The 20,843-nt window shown below is 44.2% G+C and overlaps 1 protein-coding gene across 3 annotated transcripts; it reads left to right on the top strand.

Moving 5' to 3' along the window:
- The first annotated feature begins 598 nt into the window (after positions 1–598).
- LOC137348997 (zinc finger protein 239-like) lies at positions 599–8,346 on the top strand. Of its 3 annotated transcripts, none has more exons than XM_068014249.1 (4): positions 599–684; positions 1,076–1,150; positions 2,190–2,281; positions 3,716–8,346. In XM_068014249.1, exon 4 carries the CDS (start codon positions 4,398–4,400, stop codon positions 4,962–4,964), a length of 567 nt encoding a protein of 188 aa, XP_067870350.1. In that variant the 5' UTR covers positions 599–684; positions 1,076–1,150; positions 2,190–2,281; positions 3,716–4,397; the 3' UTR covers positions 4,965–8,346. The 3 variants fall into 3 exon arrangements, with proteins under 3 accessions (XP_067870350.1, XP_067870348.1, XP_067870349.1); XM_068014247.1 differs by having other exon boundaries at positions 1,076–1,154; positions 2,148–2,281; XM_068014248.1 differs by having other exon boundaries at positions 605–679; positions 1,076–1,154; positions 2,148–2,281.
- The last annotated feature ends 12,497 nt before the right edge of the window (positions 8,347–20,843 follow it).

Raw genomic sequence — 20,843 nt, 5'->3', positions numbered from 1 at the left:
ATGAAAGCAGTCAGATTGTCATAACAACCCAAATCCCCAGAATTTTTTTAAAATCTGTACATGTAAAATGGATTAAGAGTCTCTGCAGAAATACTTGTGCCTTAAACAATACTCTTTTACACAACGGACAGTACCTGTTTGACAACGGAATCTTTCCTAGTATCTACCGCCTTTGACAGGCCGAATATTTGAAATCTTTGGGCCCCACTGAGCTCAGAGGTACTCGCGATTAAAACAAGCTACTTCTCCTCCATCTCCATTCCAGTTTAGCCTGCAATCTGTCTATTTCAGCATTAAATATGCTTAACGATGGAACATCCACAAATCACTGGGTGGAGGATTCTAAAGATAATGAAAGATAACAAAATAAAAAGAGAAAATGCTAGAAATACTCAGCATGTTGGGCAGTATATATGGAGAAAGAAACCGGGTGAACATTTCAGGTCGTTGACTTACCATCAGCCTGCAATAAATCACTTAGCGACAGCCGTTGCCTAATGGCGGCCACAGCACCCACAATCCTCTGCGCCCTAGAAACCGCTCTGCTCGATTTCCGCCGTTAGCTCAAAGTGCGCATGCTTCCCAAGGACAGGCGCGGGGCATTCTGGGTATCCTCGGTCTTGTCCTTTGTTCCGAGTTGGAGTTGGCGGAGACGGGAGAAGAAACCGGGAGGCGACTGGTAGGGTAGGGGAGGCACTGCACCATCGGTTTAATGGTTTCTTCTCCTGCCCCGTCGCCCTCGCATGTCCGCCGGTTCCCGCGGTTCTTATTTGGGCCCCGAGAGCCACTGAGACCCGGTGTCGCTTAGCGAGCGCTCGACCCCGGTCAGCATCGTAGAGCCAAACAGCGCCTGCTGCGCAAAGACGGCGGGTCTCCGGGGGCGGGGCGGGGCGTCCCGGCGCCTGCGTGTTGCAGCCACACTGATGGAACTATGACGTAGTCACCCGCGCGGAGCCTTCTGGGTAGGATTGTCACCATTTGCATGTAACAGACTGGAGGGGCAGTTCATGGGAATCATCGAAAAATCAAATGGTCTAAAACAGTGGATATTATTAACTCCCATTACCCGTAATAGGAAAATACTGAGAAGTGCAGAGGAAGTGAGGGGCCTGGAGTGAATGTCCACAGATTCCCGAAGGTAGCTGGACAGGTCGGTAAGGTGGTTACTGTATCGGGAAAATTTTGTGTGCTGTAAATGTAAAAATGTATATGGCATGACAATGAAATGGAAGGGTTGTGAGGCAACTCATAATTGTATAGAAGAAAACTGATCACCTTTGCACAGTTTGTATTTTTTGACTTGATGCTGTTTTAAACTGTTTGGGAATGTAATTTTTACACATTTTTATGAATAAAGTATATTTTGGAAATAAAAAAAAAATATGGAATCCTTTCCTTTATTAGCCAAGGTATAGAATATAAGAGCAGGGAGATTATGCTGGAACTGTATAACTCATTGGTTAGGCCACAACTTGAGTACTGTGTGCAGTTCTGATCATGTAGTTACAGAAAGGATGTAATTGCACCAGAGAGGGTACAGAGGAGATTTATGAGGATGTTGCCAGGAAATGCAGCTATGAGGAAAGATTGGATAGGCTGGTGTTATTCTCCTTGGAACAGAGAAGGCTGAGGGGAGATTGGATTGAAATGTACAAAATTTTGAGAGGCCTGGATAGAGTGGATGTGAAGGGTCTATTCACCTTAGCAGAGAGGTCAGTGACGAGGGGGCATAGATTTCAAGTGATTGGTAGAAAAATTAGAGGGGAGATGAGGAAAAACATTTTCACCCAGAGGGTGGTGGTGGGGGTCTGGAACTCACTGTCTGAAAGGGTAGTTGAGGCAGAAACCCTTGACTCATTCAAAAGAAGTTTGAAAATGCACCTCAAGTGCCGTAATCTCCAGGGCTAGGGACCAAATGCTTGGAAGTGGCATTAGAATAGGCGGATCATTTTTTGGCCGGCACTGACACCATGGGCCAAGTGGCCTCTTTCTGTGCCTTAAACATTCTATGATTCTATTTTATAAATAATCAATTGCTACATTTGATTTTATTTGATTATGAATAGTTTAGTCTACAAATCGAATCATGTTTCACTAATTGTATTTACCAACATAGATTAATGGTCTAATTTTTTTCTTCCTCTGAGCCCCTGAACATAGCAGTGATTGATTCTCTTGGAAACCAACAGGAAGCGAGCTCAGAGGCTGGAGGGCCAAGGGAGGAGCGTGTTCTGTAACCAGCCGTGGAGTTTGAGGGGTGAAAACTGAGTTGGCTAGTCAGGTGAGTCAGTGTGAATCACTGTTAAATCATTTATCTTTACAAACTTAAACCAAGATTTCTTTTTTCAACAAAGCAGTTTAACATTTGTCAATATTTTGTTTTCCTTTTCTAAGTTTTAGACAATTCACTGCCAAGTGGACCAGGTGTTTAAAGGTCATTTATTTCCTTCATTCCTTGTCGCTGTTAGTTAAAGATACAGAGATTGATTTCCCCCTCATTATGCATCAATTTATTTATTCAGAGGGATAATGTTGCACTTGCAGTCATTAAGGTGACGTCCTTCCTATTATCAGTGAGTCACAACATTCTGGTGGTTTCAGCCTTTATAATTTCCCTCCTTCTGTTCAAATCCCTCCAAGGCTTTGCTCTCCCTATCTTTGTAACATTCTCCAGCTGTACAACCCTCCAAGATCTCTGCATTTCTCCAATTCTGGCCTCATGTGCCTAATTCATTCCACCATGGATGACCGTTCCTTCCATTGCCTTGGCCCGAAGATTAGATTCTTTAGCTCTGTGTTAGTCTTTGACTGGTTATGCTCTTGTCATGTACCTTGAGATGTTCTACTACTTTAAAAGATCCCAAGGTGGAAATGCTAGTGCTTGCTGTATATGGTCACAAGTTCAGAATTACCACTTGGCAAGGTACTGGATGGTAAATAGTGACAGTGACTGAATACCACCATCAAACAGCACCTTCATTATAGGATCACAAGCTCAGAATGTCCAATTGACAAGGTGCTGGAAGGTAAACAGTGACTGGGGCTGAACCCCACAGCACCTTCAGGAGAGAAAGGGGCAAAAATAAGAGCCTGTGATGAATCTGGATTTCAAGCACTGAGGATGTGGCAAGGAGGGAGAGTGTGTGGGATTATGTGATTTAAAGCTTAGGAGAGGGAAAGGAGGAAAGAATGTTCCAGAAAAATTCGAACCGTCTGTTTTGAATTGCTATCCTGTACATACAATGATGACGTTTGTCAATTATAAGGACAGGTTAAATAGTCTAGGGTTATATTCTCCTGAATACAGAAGATTATGGAGTGATTTAATAGAGGTGTTTAAGATGATTAAAGGCATTGATAGGACAGATATAGAGAAACTATTTCCTCTAGGGAGGGAGTTCACAACCAGGGGACATAACTTTAAAAGTAGAGCTCAGCTGTTCAGTGATGTCAGGAGGCAGTGGAAATCTGGAACTCTCCCCACCAAAAAAGGTGGAGCGGCTGTGGGTCAATTGAAAATTTCAATATTATGTTCATTAGATTTTTGTTAGACAAGATTAATAAGGGTTCCAGAACCAAGGCTGGGTAGATGGAGTTATGATCCAGATCAGCCATAATCTAACTGAATGCCAGAATAGGCTCAATGGGCTGAATGGCCTCCTCCTGTTCTAATGTTCCTACTTAGAGTGATGACTTTTGTAAACTCCTTTCACAGGTTATTATAAGGGGAGGATTTGCAGACGGGGTAAACTCAAACCAAACATTACATCAAGATCTGGGAGGATCACTCGGTTCATCGGTGTCTGAATGTCAGTGGTCACTGAATGTAGAAGGCGAAACACTTGTTTGTGGGAAAATATTTCAAACATCAGTGTGGCTGGAAAAGCACTGAGACACAGACACACCCGAGTGAGAGTGTTCCAGTGTGAAAAAACCATTGCACCATTCACAGCGGGGAGAAACTGTACACGTGTTCTGTGTGTGGCCAAGGTTACAACTGATCATTCAACCTGGAGAGAGACAAGGACACCTGCATCACAGAGAAACCATGGAAATGTGAGGACTGTGGGAATGGGTTCAATTACCCGTCTCAGCTGGAAATTCATCGACGCAGCCACACTGGGGAGAGGCCGTTCACCTGCTCTGTGTGTGGGAAGGGATTCGCTCGGTCATCCTACCTCACTCATCATCAACTTGTTCACACAGATAACAGACCCTTTGAATGTTCTGACTGTGAAAAGAGATTTAAAAGTAAAAATGAGCTGTTGAAACACCAACGTACTCACACTGGGGAGAGGCCGTTCACCTGCTCCATTTGTGCGAAGGGATTCACTAAACTATCCAACCTACTGACACACCAGCGAGTTCACACTGGGGAAAAGCCATTCACCTGCACCATGTGTGGAAAGGGATTCGCTCAGCCTTCCAACCTCCTGAGACACCAACTTGTTCACACAGATAAGAGGCCTTTTGAATGTTCTGACTGTGAGAAGAGATTTAAAAGTAAAAATGAGCTGCTGCAACACCAACGTACTCACACTGGGGAGAGGCCGTTCACCTGCTCTGAGTGTGGGAAGGGATTCACTCAATTATCCAACCTTCTGATACACCAGCAAGTTGTCACGGGGGAGAGACCGTTCACCTGCACTGAGTGTGGGAAGGAATTCACTCGATTATCCAACTTTCTGATCCACCAGCGCGTTCACACTGGGGAGAGACCATTCATCTGCTCCATGTGTGGGAAGGGATTCACAGCGACATCCCACCTCACTGTACATCAACTTGTTCACACTGATAAGAGACCTTTTGAGTGTTCTTACTGTGAGAAGAGATTTAAAAGTAAAAGCAATCTGTTGACACACCAGCGAGTTCACACCGGGGAGAGGCCATTCACCTGCTCTGCCTGTGGGAAGGGATTTGCTAATTCAAATAATCTGCTGAGACACCAGCGAGTTCACAAGTGACTGCAGGGACTGGATTCTGCTGTTATTATGACCATATGAATAAGGAGCAGAAGTAGGCCATTCAACCCATCAAGCTTGCTCTGCCATTTAATAAGATCATGGCTGATCTGTTTGTCTCAAATTCCACACTCCCATCTACCCCCGACAATCAGATTCTTGTTAGGCAAGGGGATCAATCTACCTCCGCCTTAAAAATATTCAATGACCCCACCTCCGCCACCTTCTGAGGCAGAGAGTTTCAAAGTTTCACAACCCTCAGAGAAAAACATTTCCCCTCATCTCTGTCCTAAAAGGGCAACCCCTAATTTTCAAACAGTGACCCCTAGTTCGGGACTCACCCATAAGAGTAAACATCCTTTCCACATTCACCTTGTCAGGACCATTCAGGATCTTATATACTTCAATAAAGTCTCCCCTCTGCTGAACTCCAGTGAAAACATGCCCTGTCTGTCCAACCTTTCTTCATAAGCCAACCTGCTCATTCCAGGTATCAATCCAGTAAACCTCCTCTGAACCGCCTCCAATGCATTCACATCCTTCCTTAAATAAGGAGACCAAAACTGCACACACTGTTTGAGATGTGGTCTCACCAATGCCCTGTGTAACTGAAACATAACATGCTTACTTTTATTTTCAATTCCTCTCATATAAAGGATAGCATTCCATTAGCCTTCTTTATTACTTGCTGTACCTGCATACTAATATTTTGTGACTCATGCACTAGAACACCTAGATCCATCTGCACCTCTGAATTCTGCAGTCATTCTCCATTTAAGTAATACTCTGCTTTTTTGTTCTTCCTGCCAAAGTGAACAGCTTCACATTTTCCCACATTATACTCCATCTGCTAGATTTTTGCCCACTCACTCAACCTATCTATATCGGTCTGCAACCTCCTTCTGTCCTCTTCACGACATTCTTTCCTGCCTATCTGTGTGTCATCTGCAAATTTAACTACCATGCCATCGCTCCCCTCATCTAAATCATTTATATAAATTGTAAAAAGTTGTGGCCCCAGCACAGACCCCTGCCGGAAGCTACTTGTCACATTTTGCCACTCAGAAAAGGACCCATTTATGCATACTCTCTGTTTTCTGTCAGCTAGCCAATCTTGTATCCATGCTAATATGTTACCCGCTACACCATGAGCTCCTACTTTGCGCAATAACCTTTTATGTGGCACCTTGTCAAATGCTCTCTAGAAATCCAAGTACAGTACGTCAACGGGCTCCCCTTTATCCACAGCGCATGTTACTTCAAAGAACTCCAATACATTGGTTAAACACGATTTCCCTTTCACAAAGCCATGCTGACTATTCCCGATTACCTTGAGTTTTTCTAAGTGCCCAGCTACAACCTCCTAAATGATTGATTCTAACATCTTCCCCACAACAGATTTCATGATAACTGGCCTATAGTTAGCTGTTTCCTGCCTCCCCCTACCCACTTCTTGAATAGAGGGGTTATATTTGCTACTTTCCAGTCTGATGGAACCTTTTCAGAATCTAGCAAATTTTGAAAAATTAACACCAACGTATCTACTATCTCATTAGGCACCTCTTTTAAGACCCTAGCAAAGCCCATCAGGACCCGGGGACTTGTCAGCACACAGCTCCATCTGTTTGGTCAGTACCATTACTCTGGTGATTGTAATTTCACCAAGTTCTTCTCTTCCTTCCACCTCCTGATTTACAGCCATTACTGGAATGTTTGTTTGTATCCTCTATAGTGAAGAAAGAAGCAAAATATTTGTTTGTTTCATCCTCTATTTCCTTATTATCTACTATTAACTCTTGAATAGTTGCCATTCTCACTCTCCAGAGGACCAACACCCGCTTTACTTACTCTTTTCCTTTTTAAATACCTGTAGAAATTCTTGCTATTCGTTTTTACATTTCTAGTTAGCATCCTCTCATACTCTAATTTCTTTCTCCTGATTAATCTTTTAGTCATTATCTGCCATTCTTTGTATTCTGACCAATCATCTGACCTGCCACTCCTCTTATATGCTTTTTCCTTACGTTTGATGCTTTCCTTAACTTCTTTAGTTAACGATGGATGGTGGGTCCTCCCCTTAGAATTTTTCTTTAGTAGGAATATACTTATTCTGAATATTCTGAAATATCCCCTTAAATGTCTGCCACTGCTTCTCTAATGATCTATCTCCTAGCCTAGTATCCCGGTTCAGCTAGCTCCACTTTCATGCCCACATATTTGCCCTTATTTAAGTTTAAAATACTAGTCTTAGACTCACTCTTCCCTCTTTCAAACTGGATGTAAAATTCAATCATGTTGTTGTCGCTGCTATCTAAAGATGCCTTTACTCTGAGGTCGTTAATTAATCCTGTCACATTACACAATATCAAGTCTAATATAGTCTTGCTTCAATTGTATAGAACCTTGGTTAGACCGCACCTGGAGTACTGTGTGCAGTTTTGGTCCCCTTACCTTAGGAAGTATATTATTGTCATAGAGGGAGTGCAACAAAGATTCACCAGACTTCTTCCTGCGATGGCAGGAATGTCCTATGAAGAGAGATTGGGGAAACTGGGCCTGTATTCTCTAGAGTTTCGAAGAATGAGAGGTTCTCTCATTGAAACCTACAAAATACCTATAGGGATAGACAGGGTAGATGCAGCTAAGATGTTTCCCCTGGTTGGGGAGTCTAGGACCAGGGGACACAATTTCCAAGTAAGGGGGAAGCCACTTAGAACAGAGATGAGGAGAAATGTCTTTACTCAGAGGATTGTGAATCTTTGGAATTCTCTACCCCAGAGGGCTGTGGAAGCTCAGTCATTTGAGTATGTTTAAAGCAGAGATTGACAGATATCTAAATACCAGTGAGGATATGGGGATAATGTGGGAAAAAGGCACTGAAGTGGATGATCAGCCATGATCGTATTGAATGGCAGAGCAGGCTCAATGGGCTGAATGGCCTACTCCTGCTCCTATGTACTTTAAGAAACTATCTCAAAAGCATTCTATGAATTCCTCATCCAGGCTACTATTGCCAATCTGATTTTTCCAGTTTATATGTAGATTAAAATCACCCATGATTATTGCCGTCTCTTTGTCACAGCACCCAATGTTTCTTTTTGCATACTCTGTCCTACATTGTGATTATTGTTAGGGGGGCTGTAGACCACTACCACTAGTGACCTCTTTCCCCTACTATTCCTCATCTCCACCCAAACTGATTCTACATCCTGACCTCCTGAACCAAGGTCATCCCTAACTATTGCACCAATGCCTTCCTTGATTAACAGTGCTATCCCTCCACCTTTCCCTAGTTTTCTATTCTTGAATGTTATATATCCCTCAATATTCAGGACCCAGTCCTCGTCATACTGTAGCCACGCCTCCGTAATGGCTATCAGTGCACATTGAAGTTCTTTTGGGCCTCCTTATCTCGAGAGACAATGGATACGCGCCTGGAGGTGGTCAGTGGTTTGTGAAGCAGCGCCTGGAGTGGCTATAAAGGCCAATTCTGGAGTGACAGGCTCTTCCACAGGTGCTGCAGAGAAATTTGTTTGTTGGGGCTGTTGCACAGTTGGCTCTCCCCTTGCGCCTCTGTCTTTTTTCCTGCCAACTACTAAGTCTCTTCGACTCGCCACAATTTAGCCCTGTCTTTATGGCTGCCCGCCAGCTCTGGCGAATGCTGGCAACTGACTCCCACGACTTGTGATCAATGTCACACGATTTCATGTCGCGTTTGCAGACGTCTTTATAACGGAGACATGGACGGCCGGTGGGTCTGATACCAGTGGCGAGCTCGCTGTACAATGTGTCTTTGGGGATCCTGCCATCTTCCATGCGGCTCACATGGCCATTGAAGTATATAAATAGGATCTTTCAGTTTGTCTACTTTGTTATGGGAGACAGAATAGGAGAAAGCTGCTATCGCAAATTATTTTTCTAATTATTTATTATAATTTCATTTTATTTTGTTTTATCAATTTTTCTGACCATGTGCCTGCCTTAAAATGGGGTTTTCATGTCCGTGCTTTTGACTAGGTTGTTTATTATTCTGTCATTAACACTCTGTCTGCACTAATACTTCCTCCTCCACCACACCATGAGCTTTGCCTTTCCTTAATCTTGCCTTTGTCTTTGCCCCATGATCTCGTTGTCATTTAATCTCTCCGGCCCACTGTCCTATCACACATCTCCCCTTTTGCTCTCTTCCCCACTCCCGCCCAACCCCCCTTCACTTACTTGAATCTATTAAATTTCTAACCTGTGCCAGTTCTGATAAAAGGTCACACACCTGAAACGTTAACTCTGGTTTCTCTCCACTTTCATTCTGTATTTCAGATTTCCAGCATCCGCAGTATTTTGCTTTTATTTTATTGAAAATCATTGCAGCTTTCTCTCTCTGACAGCTCACAATGCCCTGGTGATTGACCACAGCTCCCGACCAATAGAAAGAGGGGGCGGGGCTGGATGACCAGTGAGGGACTCGCCCACTCAGGACTCCCGAGCCCCGCCCCCTCGTTCTCTCCGATTGGTTGGAGGATCCACAGCTCGCAGGGGCCTCCAGCCGTGTGCCCGCGCTTCCTATTGGCCCGGATCCCCCGTCAATCAGCTGGGTGGATGGTGTGAACTGAGCATGTGCGGTTCCAGCAGGTGGGTTACTAAAAGCAGTATGTATTTTGGAAGGAACATTAAGGAAAGGAAAAGTAAACTAAATGGAACAATTTTAAATGGACTGTGGGATCAGAGAGACCTGGAGGTGTACGTACACAAATCTTTGAAGGCGACAGGACAAAGCTTTTTAAAAAGCCGACCCGAGAACAAAGGCGAGGAGATTATGGTGAACCTTTCTAAATCACTAGTTAGATCTCAGCTAGAGTCATGTGTCTAGTTCCGGGTACCAGACTTTAGAAAGGACATCAAGGCCTCAGAGAGGCTGCAGAGGAGTTTACTAGGATGATCCCAGGGATGAGGGGTTTCAGTTCTCTGGAGAAGCTGGGATTGTTCTCCTGAGAGCAGAGAAGGTTAAGGGAAAATTTAATAGAGGTGTTCAAAATTTTTGGGTGATTTTATAGAGCAGAGAGGGAGAAACTGTTTCCAGTGACAGGACGGTCAGTAATCAGTAACAGACTTAAAATAATTGACCATAAACAGTGGGGCTGGGAGTGGGAAGGCAGGGCAGTAGAAATGATTTTAGGCAGTGAGTTGTTCTGATCTGGAATGCACTGCCTGAAAGGGTGGAAGAAGCAGATTTTAAAAAAAACTTTCAAATGAGAATTAGATAAAACTTCAAAGGGGACATTTTCCAAGGCTATGGGGAAAGAGTAGAGAAATGAGAATAAATGGATTACTGTTTCAGAGAGCCAGCACAAGCATGATGGACTGAATGGCCTACTTCTGTGATGTATGATTGCATGGATAGTGATGATCAGGGAGTGTCTATATAAGGAGAAATGGAGAGCGGTCAGGGAGAGACCATCACCAAAACTAGCAGATATTACAATGAATAGGGTGGGCCAGAGTGTTGGAGGAGGGGGGGAGAGAGCACATACACCCAACCAGAGTCAGCACCTTCAGGGGAGGAGAGAGGGGGGAACAAGTGAGTGAAGAACTGAAACCACCCAGCACCTTCAGGGGAGGAGAGAGGGGGGAACAAGTGAGTGTAGAACTGAACAGCTTTGCGAAATGAGAGCGGAAAGAATGTTCCCTAAAACTAATATTGCCTGTTCTGAATTTCTATCCTGTACTGACAGTGATGACTGCTCCGTGTGTAGGAAGGGATTCACTCAGTCATTCAATCTTCAGCAACACCAAGAAGTTCACACTGATCAGAGACCATTTAAATGTTCTGACTGTGGGAAGAACTTTAAGAGCAGCAATGATCTGCTGACACACCAGCGCACTCACACTGGGGAGAGGCCGTTCATTTGTACAGTGTGTGAGAAGGGATTCACTCGGCCATCTCACCTACTGAGACACCAGTGAGTTCACACTGGGAGAGGTTGTTCACCTGCTCTGTGTGTGGAAAGGGATTCACTCACTCAGCGAACCTGCCGAGACACCAGCGAGTTCACACTATAGCGAGGCCATTCACCTGCTCTGTGTGTAGGGAGGGATTCACTCAGTCATCCTGGCTCACTGAACATCAACTTGTACACAGTGACCAGAGACCTTTTAAATGTTCCGACTGTGAGAAGAGCTTTAAAAGCAAAAAGGATCTGGTAACACACCAGCGAGTTCAGGCTGGGGAGAGGCCATTCACTTGCTGTGTGTGTGGGAAGGGATTCACTCAATCATCCCACCTGCTGAAACACCAGCGAGTTCACAAGTGACTGCAGGGGATGGATTCTGCTGTTATTGCTGCTGTTAATCACATCCAGGCCTGAACCATGTTCATTCTGACAGGTGGGATTTACTTCTGCTAATGTTAAACTCCAGCCCAGTTGTAGGGGTTATTAATATTCAGATATCTGTCAAATGTATTAATGTTTTTTCAAATGCACGCTGTGCTGTGTCCTTAACTTCTCCAAGCTAGGAAGAGGCTAATTGATGTCCTGTTACCAACTGCTCCATTTTTGGGCCTTTTCTCCTTTCTAACTCGAGATTATTTCAGTTCTCATACCTGCGGTCACTCTTATGGACAAGTCCCATCTCCACATACCTTCCAGAGTGCCTTGGGATCCAGGGAAGGGATCAGTAACACGCCCAAGACCATTAAACACAAAACCCAGTCTGTTAATCACTTTCAGTTACTTGGCTTAGCCTGTGTCCCACAGCATCTCTCTCACCTTCGATGTGTGAATAGAGAATCACGCCTGCAAACCTGGTTTAAATTTATATCCACTCAGGAAATGTATTTAACAGGAGCCTTTTAGGCTGATGAGACTTTCTAAAGGTGCCAACATTATAAACCCACAGCTAAACCTGTAGGTAATTAGTTGAAATCATTTTATTCACATGTTTAAAATGAAATTGGGATATATATTGTGGCAATTTTGGTATATCTGGATAAATCAGCATTTCCGCTGCACAGAAGTCAGCCTTTTCCGAACACTCATCGTAAGAAATAAAAACAAGAAATGCTGGAAATACTCAGCAGGTCTGGCAGCATCTGTGGAGAGAGAAGCAGGGAAACGTTAACTCTCCTCTCTCCACAGGTGCTGCCAGATCTGCAGAGTATTTCCAGCATTTCTTGTTTTTATTTCGGATTTCCAGCATCTGCATTATTTTGGTTTTATACTTATAGTAAGGAGACAGTGATATCACAAAAAGGGAAGATCAGTGGGGCTTTAAGTCAGCACCTGACTCACACCAGGATGAGTCCAATTTCCTTCCACTCTGGTTAATGCTGTTCTTATCTACCATCAGCTTCACGGACCCTGATTGGAAATGACTGGGAACATTGGTCCAGTTGTGTCTGTGAGACCGAGAGAGATAGACAGAGAGAGTGAGAGATAATTAGAGATTGAGACAGGCAGATGGAATGAGAAAGACCAAGAGAGTGAAACACAGAGAGAGGAAGCAACAGACTGACCGTGATAGACAGAGTGAATTTTAAATCTTGAGATGAATATATTTTTGTTGGGTAAGGTTATTAAAGGATATGGAACCAAACTGGGTAAATGTAGTTGAGATATTGATCAGTCATGAGGTAATTGAATGGTGGATCAGGCTGGAAGGGCTGAATGGCCTCCTCCTGCTCATGTGTTCCTCTATTTTACAGGATCACCGAGACTGATTAGAGGGGACATGAGGAAACACTTTTTCACCCAGAGGGTGGTGGGTGTCTTGAATTCACTGCCAGGAATGGTGGTGGAGGCAGAAACCTTCAATTCTTTTCAAAGGTACCTGGATATGCACCTGAATTGCTGTAACCGGCAAGACTATGGACCAGGTGCTGGAAGGTGGAATTATATTGGGCTGCTATGTGCTGGCCCACTTCCTCCTCCCCTCAGCCTCTGTCTCTCTCTCTCTCTCTCTCTCTCTCTCCCTTCCTCTGCCCCGCAGCAGCCATTCCCATTGACCCGCTTACCCACCGATCCACCTGAAAACAGCAGGGGAGGGCCGAACGCAACGCGCCTGCACCCTGAACCACCAATCAGCGCTCACCCCACCCAGGCAGCCCATTGCCAGTTACAGACACGGACCAATCACAGACAGGGCTGCATTGGAAGCTTTGGCAGTTTTGAAGAAGCCGATGGTGGATTTCCAGGAACCTCAATGTCGGAAATCTGCCATTTGGCGGAAATTTCTCATCCCTGTATTTTAAGTGAATTAATACCTGTCTTAAAATAATGAATTCAGGACTGACACAGAAACATGTTAAATCTTTGGAGAGTGATAACCACAGTCATTTTCAGACTGGAAACTTAAACATGCCGTTTCACTTTCAGTCAGGAACAGATCACAGTTTTACACCAATCTCTCATTTGACAGCACGTTTCCAGCATTCACTGTTGTTCTTCCTGCCTCTAAACACAGTTGTAAAGGAGCCTTCTGTTCCATGCCTAGGAGCTCTGAACCATGGAAGAGAGCGGCTGGGACACATTTGTTACACGCCTCAGGATTAACCCACACGGGGACTTTGCTGTCAGTGAAGAGAGATGAGAAAGACCAAAGTGCCGTTTGTCCCTCTCAGTGTGATCCTGAAGGACTGTGTCCAGGCTGAAGTTCTGTTCCTGCCGTATGATCCTCCCCCCAGATTGTCCTTTCTGAGCTCCAGCCTGGTGATGCTAAACACTCAGGTGGGAAAGACAAAAATCTACAACAATATGTTCAAACCAAAGCTGATTTATTTCAAATCTTTCATCAAGATGAGCTATCAGCCCAGTTAGAGGGTTTATTAACATCAGTTAAAAACAAACTCCAACCATCAAAATAGCAACATGGACAGCAGGAGGCCATTCAGCCCATCATACATGTGCTAGCTAAAATAAGAGCTATCCAGCCTAATCCCACTTTCTAGCTCTTGGTCTGTAGTCCTGTAGGTTACAGCACCCCAAGTGCAAATCCAAGTGTTTTTTAAAAAAATATGATGAGGGTTTCTGCTTCTACCACCCTTTCAGACAGTGAGTTTCAAACCTCCACCACCCTCTGGCTGAAATGATTTCTCCATTACCTCTAATGCTTCTGTCAATTACTTTAAATCTATGCCCCCTTCTTATTGATCTTTCTTCCAAGGGAATAGGTCCTTCCTATCCACTCTGTCTAGGCCCCTCATAATTTTATATACCTCAATTCAATCTCTCCTCGGCCTCCTCTGTTCCAAAGAAAACAATCCGAGCCTAGTCGATCTTTCATCATAGCTAAAATTTTCCAGTCCTGGCAACATCCCTCTCTGGTGTGATGTCACAGTGGATGATCCATCTCGGCCTCCTCCTGAGGTCCCCAGCATCACAGATGCCAGTCTTCAGCCTATATGATTCACTCCACATGATATCAAGAAACAGCTGAAGGCACTAGATACTGCAAAGACTATGGGTCTTGACAACATCTCCGAAGACTTATGCTCCAAGCTGTTCCAGTACAACTACAGCACTGGCATCTACCCAAAAATGTGGAAAAGTGCCCAAGTACGTTCTGTCCACATAAAAGCAGGGAAATCCAATCCAGCCAAATACTGCCCCATCAGTCTATTCTCAATCATCAGCAAAGTGATGGAAGATGTCATTGATAGTGGTATTAAGTGCCTCTTAAACAGCAATAACCTGTTGGGTTATTGGATGCTCGGTATAGGTTCCGCCAGTGACACTCTACTCCTGACCTCATTAGAGCCTTGGTCTAACTATAGACAAAAGAGCTGAACTCAAGAGGTGAGGTGAGGTGAGGGTGATGGCCCTGGATGTCAAGGCAGCATTTGACCAAGTGTGGCATCAAGGAGTGCTAGCCAAACTAAAGTCAATGGGAATCAGGGGGAAAACTCTCCACTGGTTGGAGTCATACCTAGAAAGGAAGATGGTTGTGGTTGTTGAAGGCCAATGATCTCAGCCCCAGGACATGGCTGCAGGAGTTCCTCAGGGTAGTGTCATAGGCCCAAACATCTTCACCTGCTTCATCAATGACCTTCGCTCCATCATAAGGTCAGAGGTGGGGTGTTTGCTGATGTTGTATGATGTTCAGTACCATTCACAACTCCTCAGGTACTGAAGCAGTCCATGTCCATATGCAGCAAGACTTGGACAACATTCAGGCTTGGGCTGACAAGTGGCAAGTAACATTTGTGCCACACAACTGCCAGGCAATGATGATCTCCAATAAGAAAGAATCTAACCATCTCCCCTTGACATTCAACAGCATTACCATCGCTGAATCTCCCACTATCAACATTCTGGGGTTACCATTGACCAGAAACTGAACTGGAGTATCCATATAAATACCGTGGCTACAAGAGCAGGTCAGAGGCTGGGAATTCTGTGGCGGTTAACTCACATCCTGACTCCCCAAAGCCTGTCCACCACCTACAAGGCACAAGTCAGGAGTGTGATGGAATACTCTCCACTTGCCTGGAGCTCCAGCAACACTCAGGAAGCTCGCCACCATCCAGGACAAAGCAAGCCCACTTGATTGGTTGTACATGGGGTGCCATTCACTCCCTCCACCACTGGACACACAGTGCACACCATCAACAACATGCATTGCAGCAATGCACCAAGGCTCCTTCGACAGCACCTTCCAAATCCATGACCTCTACTACCTAGAAGCAGAAGGGTAGCAGATGCATGGGAAAACCACCACCTGCAAGTTCCCCTTCAGGTCACACACAATCCTGACTTGGAAATATATTGTCGTTCCTTCACTGTGTCTGGGTCAAAATCCTGGAACTCCCTTCCTAACAGCACTGTGGGTATACCTACCCCACATGGACAGCAGCGATTCAAGAAAGGAGTTCACCACCACCTTCTCAAGTGAAATTAGGATGGGCAATAAGTGCTGGCCTTGCCAGCGATGCCCACATCCCCGAAGGAATAAAAAAAAACCTACCCAGTAATGCGGTGACCAGAACTGTACGCAGTACTCTAGCTGTGGCCTAACTAGTGTTTTTCTTTGTTGCAAATCAAGCATAGCCTCCCTGCTCTTGTAATAAAAACAGGAAATGCTGGGAATACTTGGCAGGTCTGGCAGCATCTGTGGAGGCAGAAACAGTCAACATTTCAGATCTGTGACCCGTCATTAACATAAAATGCTGAAAATACTCCCTGCTCTTATATTCTATGCTTCAGCTAATAAAGGAAAGAATCCCATATGCGTTCTTAACCACCTTATCTACATGTCCTGCTACCTTCAGGGATCTGTACAAATGCACTACAAGGTCTCTCTGTTCCTCTACACTTCTCAGTATTCTACCAGTAATATTGCATTCCCTTGCCTTGTTAGCCTTCCCCAAATGCATTACCTCACACTTAGAATCATAGAAAGTTTAAGGAACAGAAAGAGGCCACTTGGCCCATCGTGTATGTGTCAGCCGAAAAATGATCCATCTATTCTAATCCCACCTTCCAGCATTTGGTCCGTAGCCCTGCAGTTTACGGCACTTGAGGTGCATATCCAGACTCCTTTTGAATGAGTTGAGAGTCTCTGCCTCAACCATCTTTTCAGGCAGTGAGCTCCAGACCATCACCACTCTCTGGGTGAAAAAGTTTATCCTCATTTCCCCTCTAATTTTTCTGCCTAAAACTCTATGCCCCCTCGTCACTGATCTCTCTGCTAAGGTGAATAGACCCTTCACCTCCACTCTATCCAGGCCCCTCAAAACTTTGTACATTTCAATCAGATTTCCCCTCAGCCTTCTCTGTCCAAGGAGAACAACCCCAGCCTATCCAATCTTTCCTCATAGCTGCACTTTTCCAGTCCTGGCAACATCCTCGTAAATCTCCTCTGTACCCTCTTAGTTTTAGAGATACAGCACTGAAACAGGCCCTTCGGCCCACCGAGTCTGTGCCGACCATCAACCACCCATTTATACTAACTCTACACTAATCCCATATTCCTACCACATCCCCACCTGTCCCTATATTTCCCTACCACCTACCTATACTAGGGGCAATTTATAATGGCCAATTAACCTATCAACCTGCAAGTCTTTGGCATGTGGGAGGAAACCCACGCAGACACAGGGAGGACTTGCAAACTCCACACAGGCAGTACCCAGAATTGAACCAGGGTTACTGGAGCTGTGAGGCTGCGGTGCTAACTGCTGTGCCACTGTGCCTCTCTAGTCCAATTACATCCATTCTGTAATGAGATTACCAGAACTGCACACAGTACTCAAGTTGTGGCCTAACCAATGAGTTATACAGTTCCAGCATAATCTCCCTGCTCTTATATTCTGTACCTTGGTTAATAAAGGAAAGGATTCCATATGCCTTCTTAACCACCTTATCGACCTATCCTGCTATCTTCAGGGATCTGTGGACATTCACTCCAAGGTCCCTTACTTCCTCTACACTTCTCGGTATTTTCCCATTAATCGTGTATTCCTTTGCCTTGTTTGCTCTCCCCAAATGCATCACCTCACACTTCCCCAAGTTGAATTCCATTGGTCACTTTTCTGCCCATCTGACCAGACCATCAATATCTTCCTGCAGCCTACAGCTATCCGCCTCTCTATCTACCACAGGGCCAATCTTTGTGTCATCCACAAGTGCTTCGATCATGCCCCCTACATTTACATCCAAATCATTAAACACCACAAAAAACAGGGGACCAAGTGCTGAGCACTGCGGAACGCCACTGGAAACAGTCATCCAGTCACTAAAATAGCCGTCAACAATTATCCTTTTATTATTCCTGCCACTGAGCCAATTTTGTATCCACTTTGCTGCATTTCTCTGGATCCCATGGTTTTTTTTAACCAGTCTACAGGTTGGGACCTTGTCAAAAGCCTTGCTAAAATCCGTGTAGACCACATCAACTGCACTACCCTCATCTATCTTCCTTGTTACTTCTTCAAAACATTCGATCAAGTTGGTCAAACAAGAGCTTCCCTTAACAAATCCATGCTGACTATCCTTGATTTACCTGTGCCTTTCTAAGTGACAGTTTATCCTGTATCTCAGAATAGATTCCAATAATTTGTCCACTACTGAGGTTAGACTGACTGGCCTGTAATTATTCAGTCTATCCTTCGATCCCTTTTTAAATAGAGGTACAACGTTAGCAGTTCTCCAATCCTCCAGCACCACACCTGTATCCAGTGAGGACTGGAAAATGATGGTCAGAGCCTCTGCTATTTCCCCTCTTGCTTCTTTTAACAGCTTAGGATACATTTCATCTGGCCCTGGTGATTTGTCAACTTTCAAGGATACTAATCCCATTAATACTTCCTCTCTCCCTATGTTTATCACATCCAATACGTCACACTCTTCCTCCTTAACTACAATATCTACATCGCCCCCCTCTTTGGAAGACAGACGCAAAGTATTCATTAAGAACCATCCCAATATCATCTGCTCCTACACATAAGTTACCTTTTTGGTCTTTTATGGGCCCTACTCTCTCCTTAGTTTTCCTCTTACTCTTAATGTATTGATAAAACATCTATGGGTTCACCTTGATTTTGCTTGCCAATATTCTTTCATGTCTTCTCTTTGCTTTCCTAATTTCCTTTTTGATTTCACCCCTCCACTTTCTATACACCTCTCTGCTTTCTGTAGCATTGAGTTCTTGGTGTTGCTCATAAGCTTTCCTTTTCTGCCTTATCTTACCATGTAGGCTCCTTGATATCCATGGGGCTACAGATTTGGCCTCCTCACCCTTTTTCTTTGTGGGAACATGTTTACCCTGAACCCCTTGAATCTCCCCTTTGAATGCCTCCCACTGCTCTGACATTGATTTACTTTCAAGTAGCTGTTCCAGTCCACTTTTGCTAAATCACTCCTCAGTTTACTAAAATTGGCCTTGCCCCAGTTGAGAACTCTAACTCCTGTTCTATCTTTGTCCATTTCCATAATTATGTTAAAACTGACTGAATTATGATCACTACCACTCCTTCCTAAAATAAGTCTAAAACTGCGCCCTCTCTTGTTGGACTTGCTACATACTGGGCAAAATAGTTCTTCTGAATGCACCTCAAGAACTCTGCTCCCTCAATTCCTTCCACACTAAAACTATCCCAGTTAATATTGGGGTAATGTAAATCCCCTACTATTACTGCCCTATTCTTCTTGCACTTCTCAGAGATTTGCCTACATATCTGCTCCTCTATCTCCCTCTGACTGTTTGGGGTCTATAGTACACTTGCAGCAGTGTGATTGCCCCTTTTTTGTTCCTTAGCTCAATCCATATGGCCTCATTTGATGAGCCTTCCAACATATCATCCCTCCTCACAGCTGTAATAGTTTCCTTGACCAAAATTGCCACTTCCCCTCCTTTCTTATCCCCCTCCCTATCGCATCTGAAAACCCTGTAATGAGGAACGTTGAGCTGCCACTCTTGTCCCTCCTTAATCCATGTTTCTGTTACAGCTATGATATCATACTGCCATAATTGAACTCCATTTGCCTCTTTTCTGCTCACATGACCAGTCCATTGATATCTTCCTACAGTCTACAGCTTTCTTCTTTTCAACCACAAGATTGCAAACATCTTAATCATGCCCCCTACTTTCAATCATCGATATCTCCTGACACTGATATTGCGATAGTACTGAACCATGCGAAACCCCATGGGAAACAGCCTTCCAGTCATAAAAACACCTTTTGACTATTACCCTTAGCTTCCTGCTGCTGACATCACTTCCTGCACATGTGATTGTCCAGGACATGAGACGTGTCCTTGAGTTCCCACTTGGAATTCGACTATTAACTGACTTAACTGGAATAAACTTAAGATTGAAATAAATAAAGACTCATCAGCTGCTCACCGGTCAGCTGCTTCCTTTGTGCTGATGCCACTTTATTTTGCAAGGAGTTGACATATTATGGATATATCTCAGATTTTAATTTACTTAAAAATTCAGAACCCTTTATTGTCAGTATCCCTTGTTATTTAACTTTATCCCTTAGATCTGATTGATTAATTTAATGCTGCCAGTAATTATATGATAAACTATTAAATTGGCATCAGTTTTGTGGTAATTAATTGATCTAGTCTTACTTTACAGTTGATTAAATGTAGTTATCAGATTCTTTCGCTGTGGAGAAGGGGTGGGGGGAAGGGGGGTGCGGTGGGAGGGGAGGTGAACTAGTGTTTTATAAGGTTCTAGCATGATCTCCCTGCTCTTATATTCTAGGCCTTGGCTAATAAAGGAAAGTACCCCACATGCCTTCTTGACCACCTTATCTACCTGTCCTGATACCTTCAGGCATCTATGGACTTGCACCCCAAGTCCCTCTGTTCCTCTGCACTTTCCAGGATCCTACCATTTATTGTGTATTCTCTTGCCTTCTTTTCCCTCCCCAAATGCATTACTTCACATATCTCTGAGTTGAATTCTATTTGCTTCTTTTCTGCCCACTTGACCAGTCCTTTGACATCTTCCTGCAGTCTACTGCTTTCTTCTTCATTGTCAACCACACAACTAATTTTTGCATCATCTGCAAACATTTTAACCATGGCCCCTACATTTAAGTCTAAATCATTGATATATACCACAAAAAGCAGGTGGCCGAGTGATGAGCCCTGTGGAAATCCAACTGGAAACAGCCTTCCAGTCAGGATTCACTTCTGGATGTGATTAACAACAGCAATAACAGCAGAATCCAATCCCTGCAGTCACTTGTGAATTCGCTGGTGTCTCAGCAGATTGTTTGAATTAGCAAATCCCTTCCCACACACAGAGCAGGTGAATGGCCTCTCCCCAGTATGAACTCGCTGGTGTCTCAGCAGATTGTTTTTACTTTTAAATCTCTTGTCACAGTCAGAACATTTAAAAAACCTCTGATCAGTGTGAACAAGTTGGTGTTCAGT

Source organism: Heterodontus francisci, chromosome 34 (assembly GCF_036365525.1).
Source record: "Heterodontus francisci isolate sHetFra1 chromosome 34, sHetFra1.hap1, whole genome shotgun sequence".
Lineage (NCBI taxonomy): Eukaryota > Metazoa > Chordata > Chondrichthyes > Heterodontiformes > Heterodontidae > Heterodontus > Heterodontus francisci.
Note: the sequence above shows the minus strand (reverse complement) of the source record. Positions and strands in the feature narration are given on the sequence as shown.

Bases quoted from the DNA above. Each gene is read 5' to 3' on its own strand.
- LOC137348997 (XM_068014249.1), top strand. From the start codon at position 4,398: ATGTGTGGAAAGGGATTCGCTCAGCCTTCCAACCTCCTGAGACACCAA.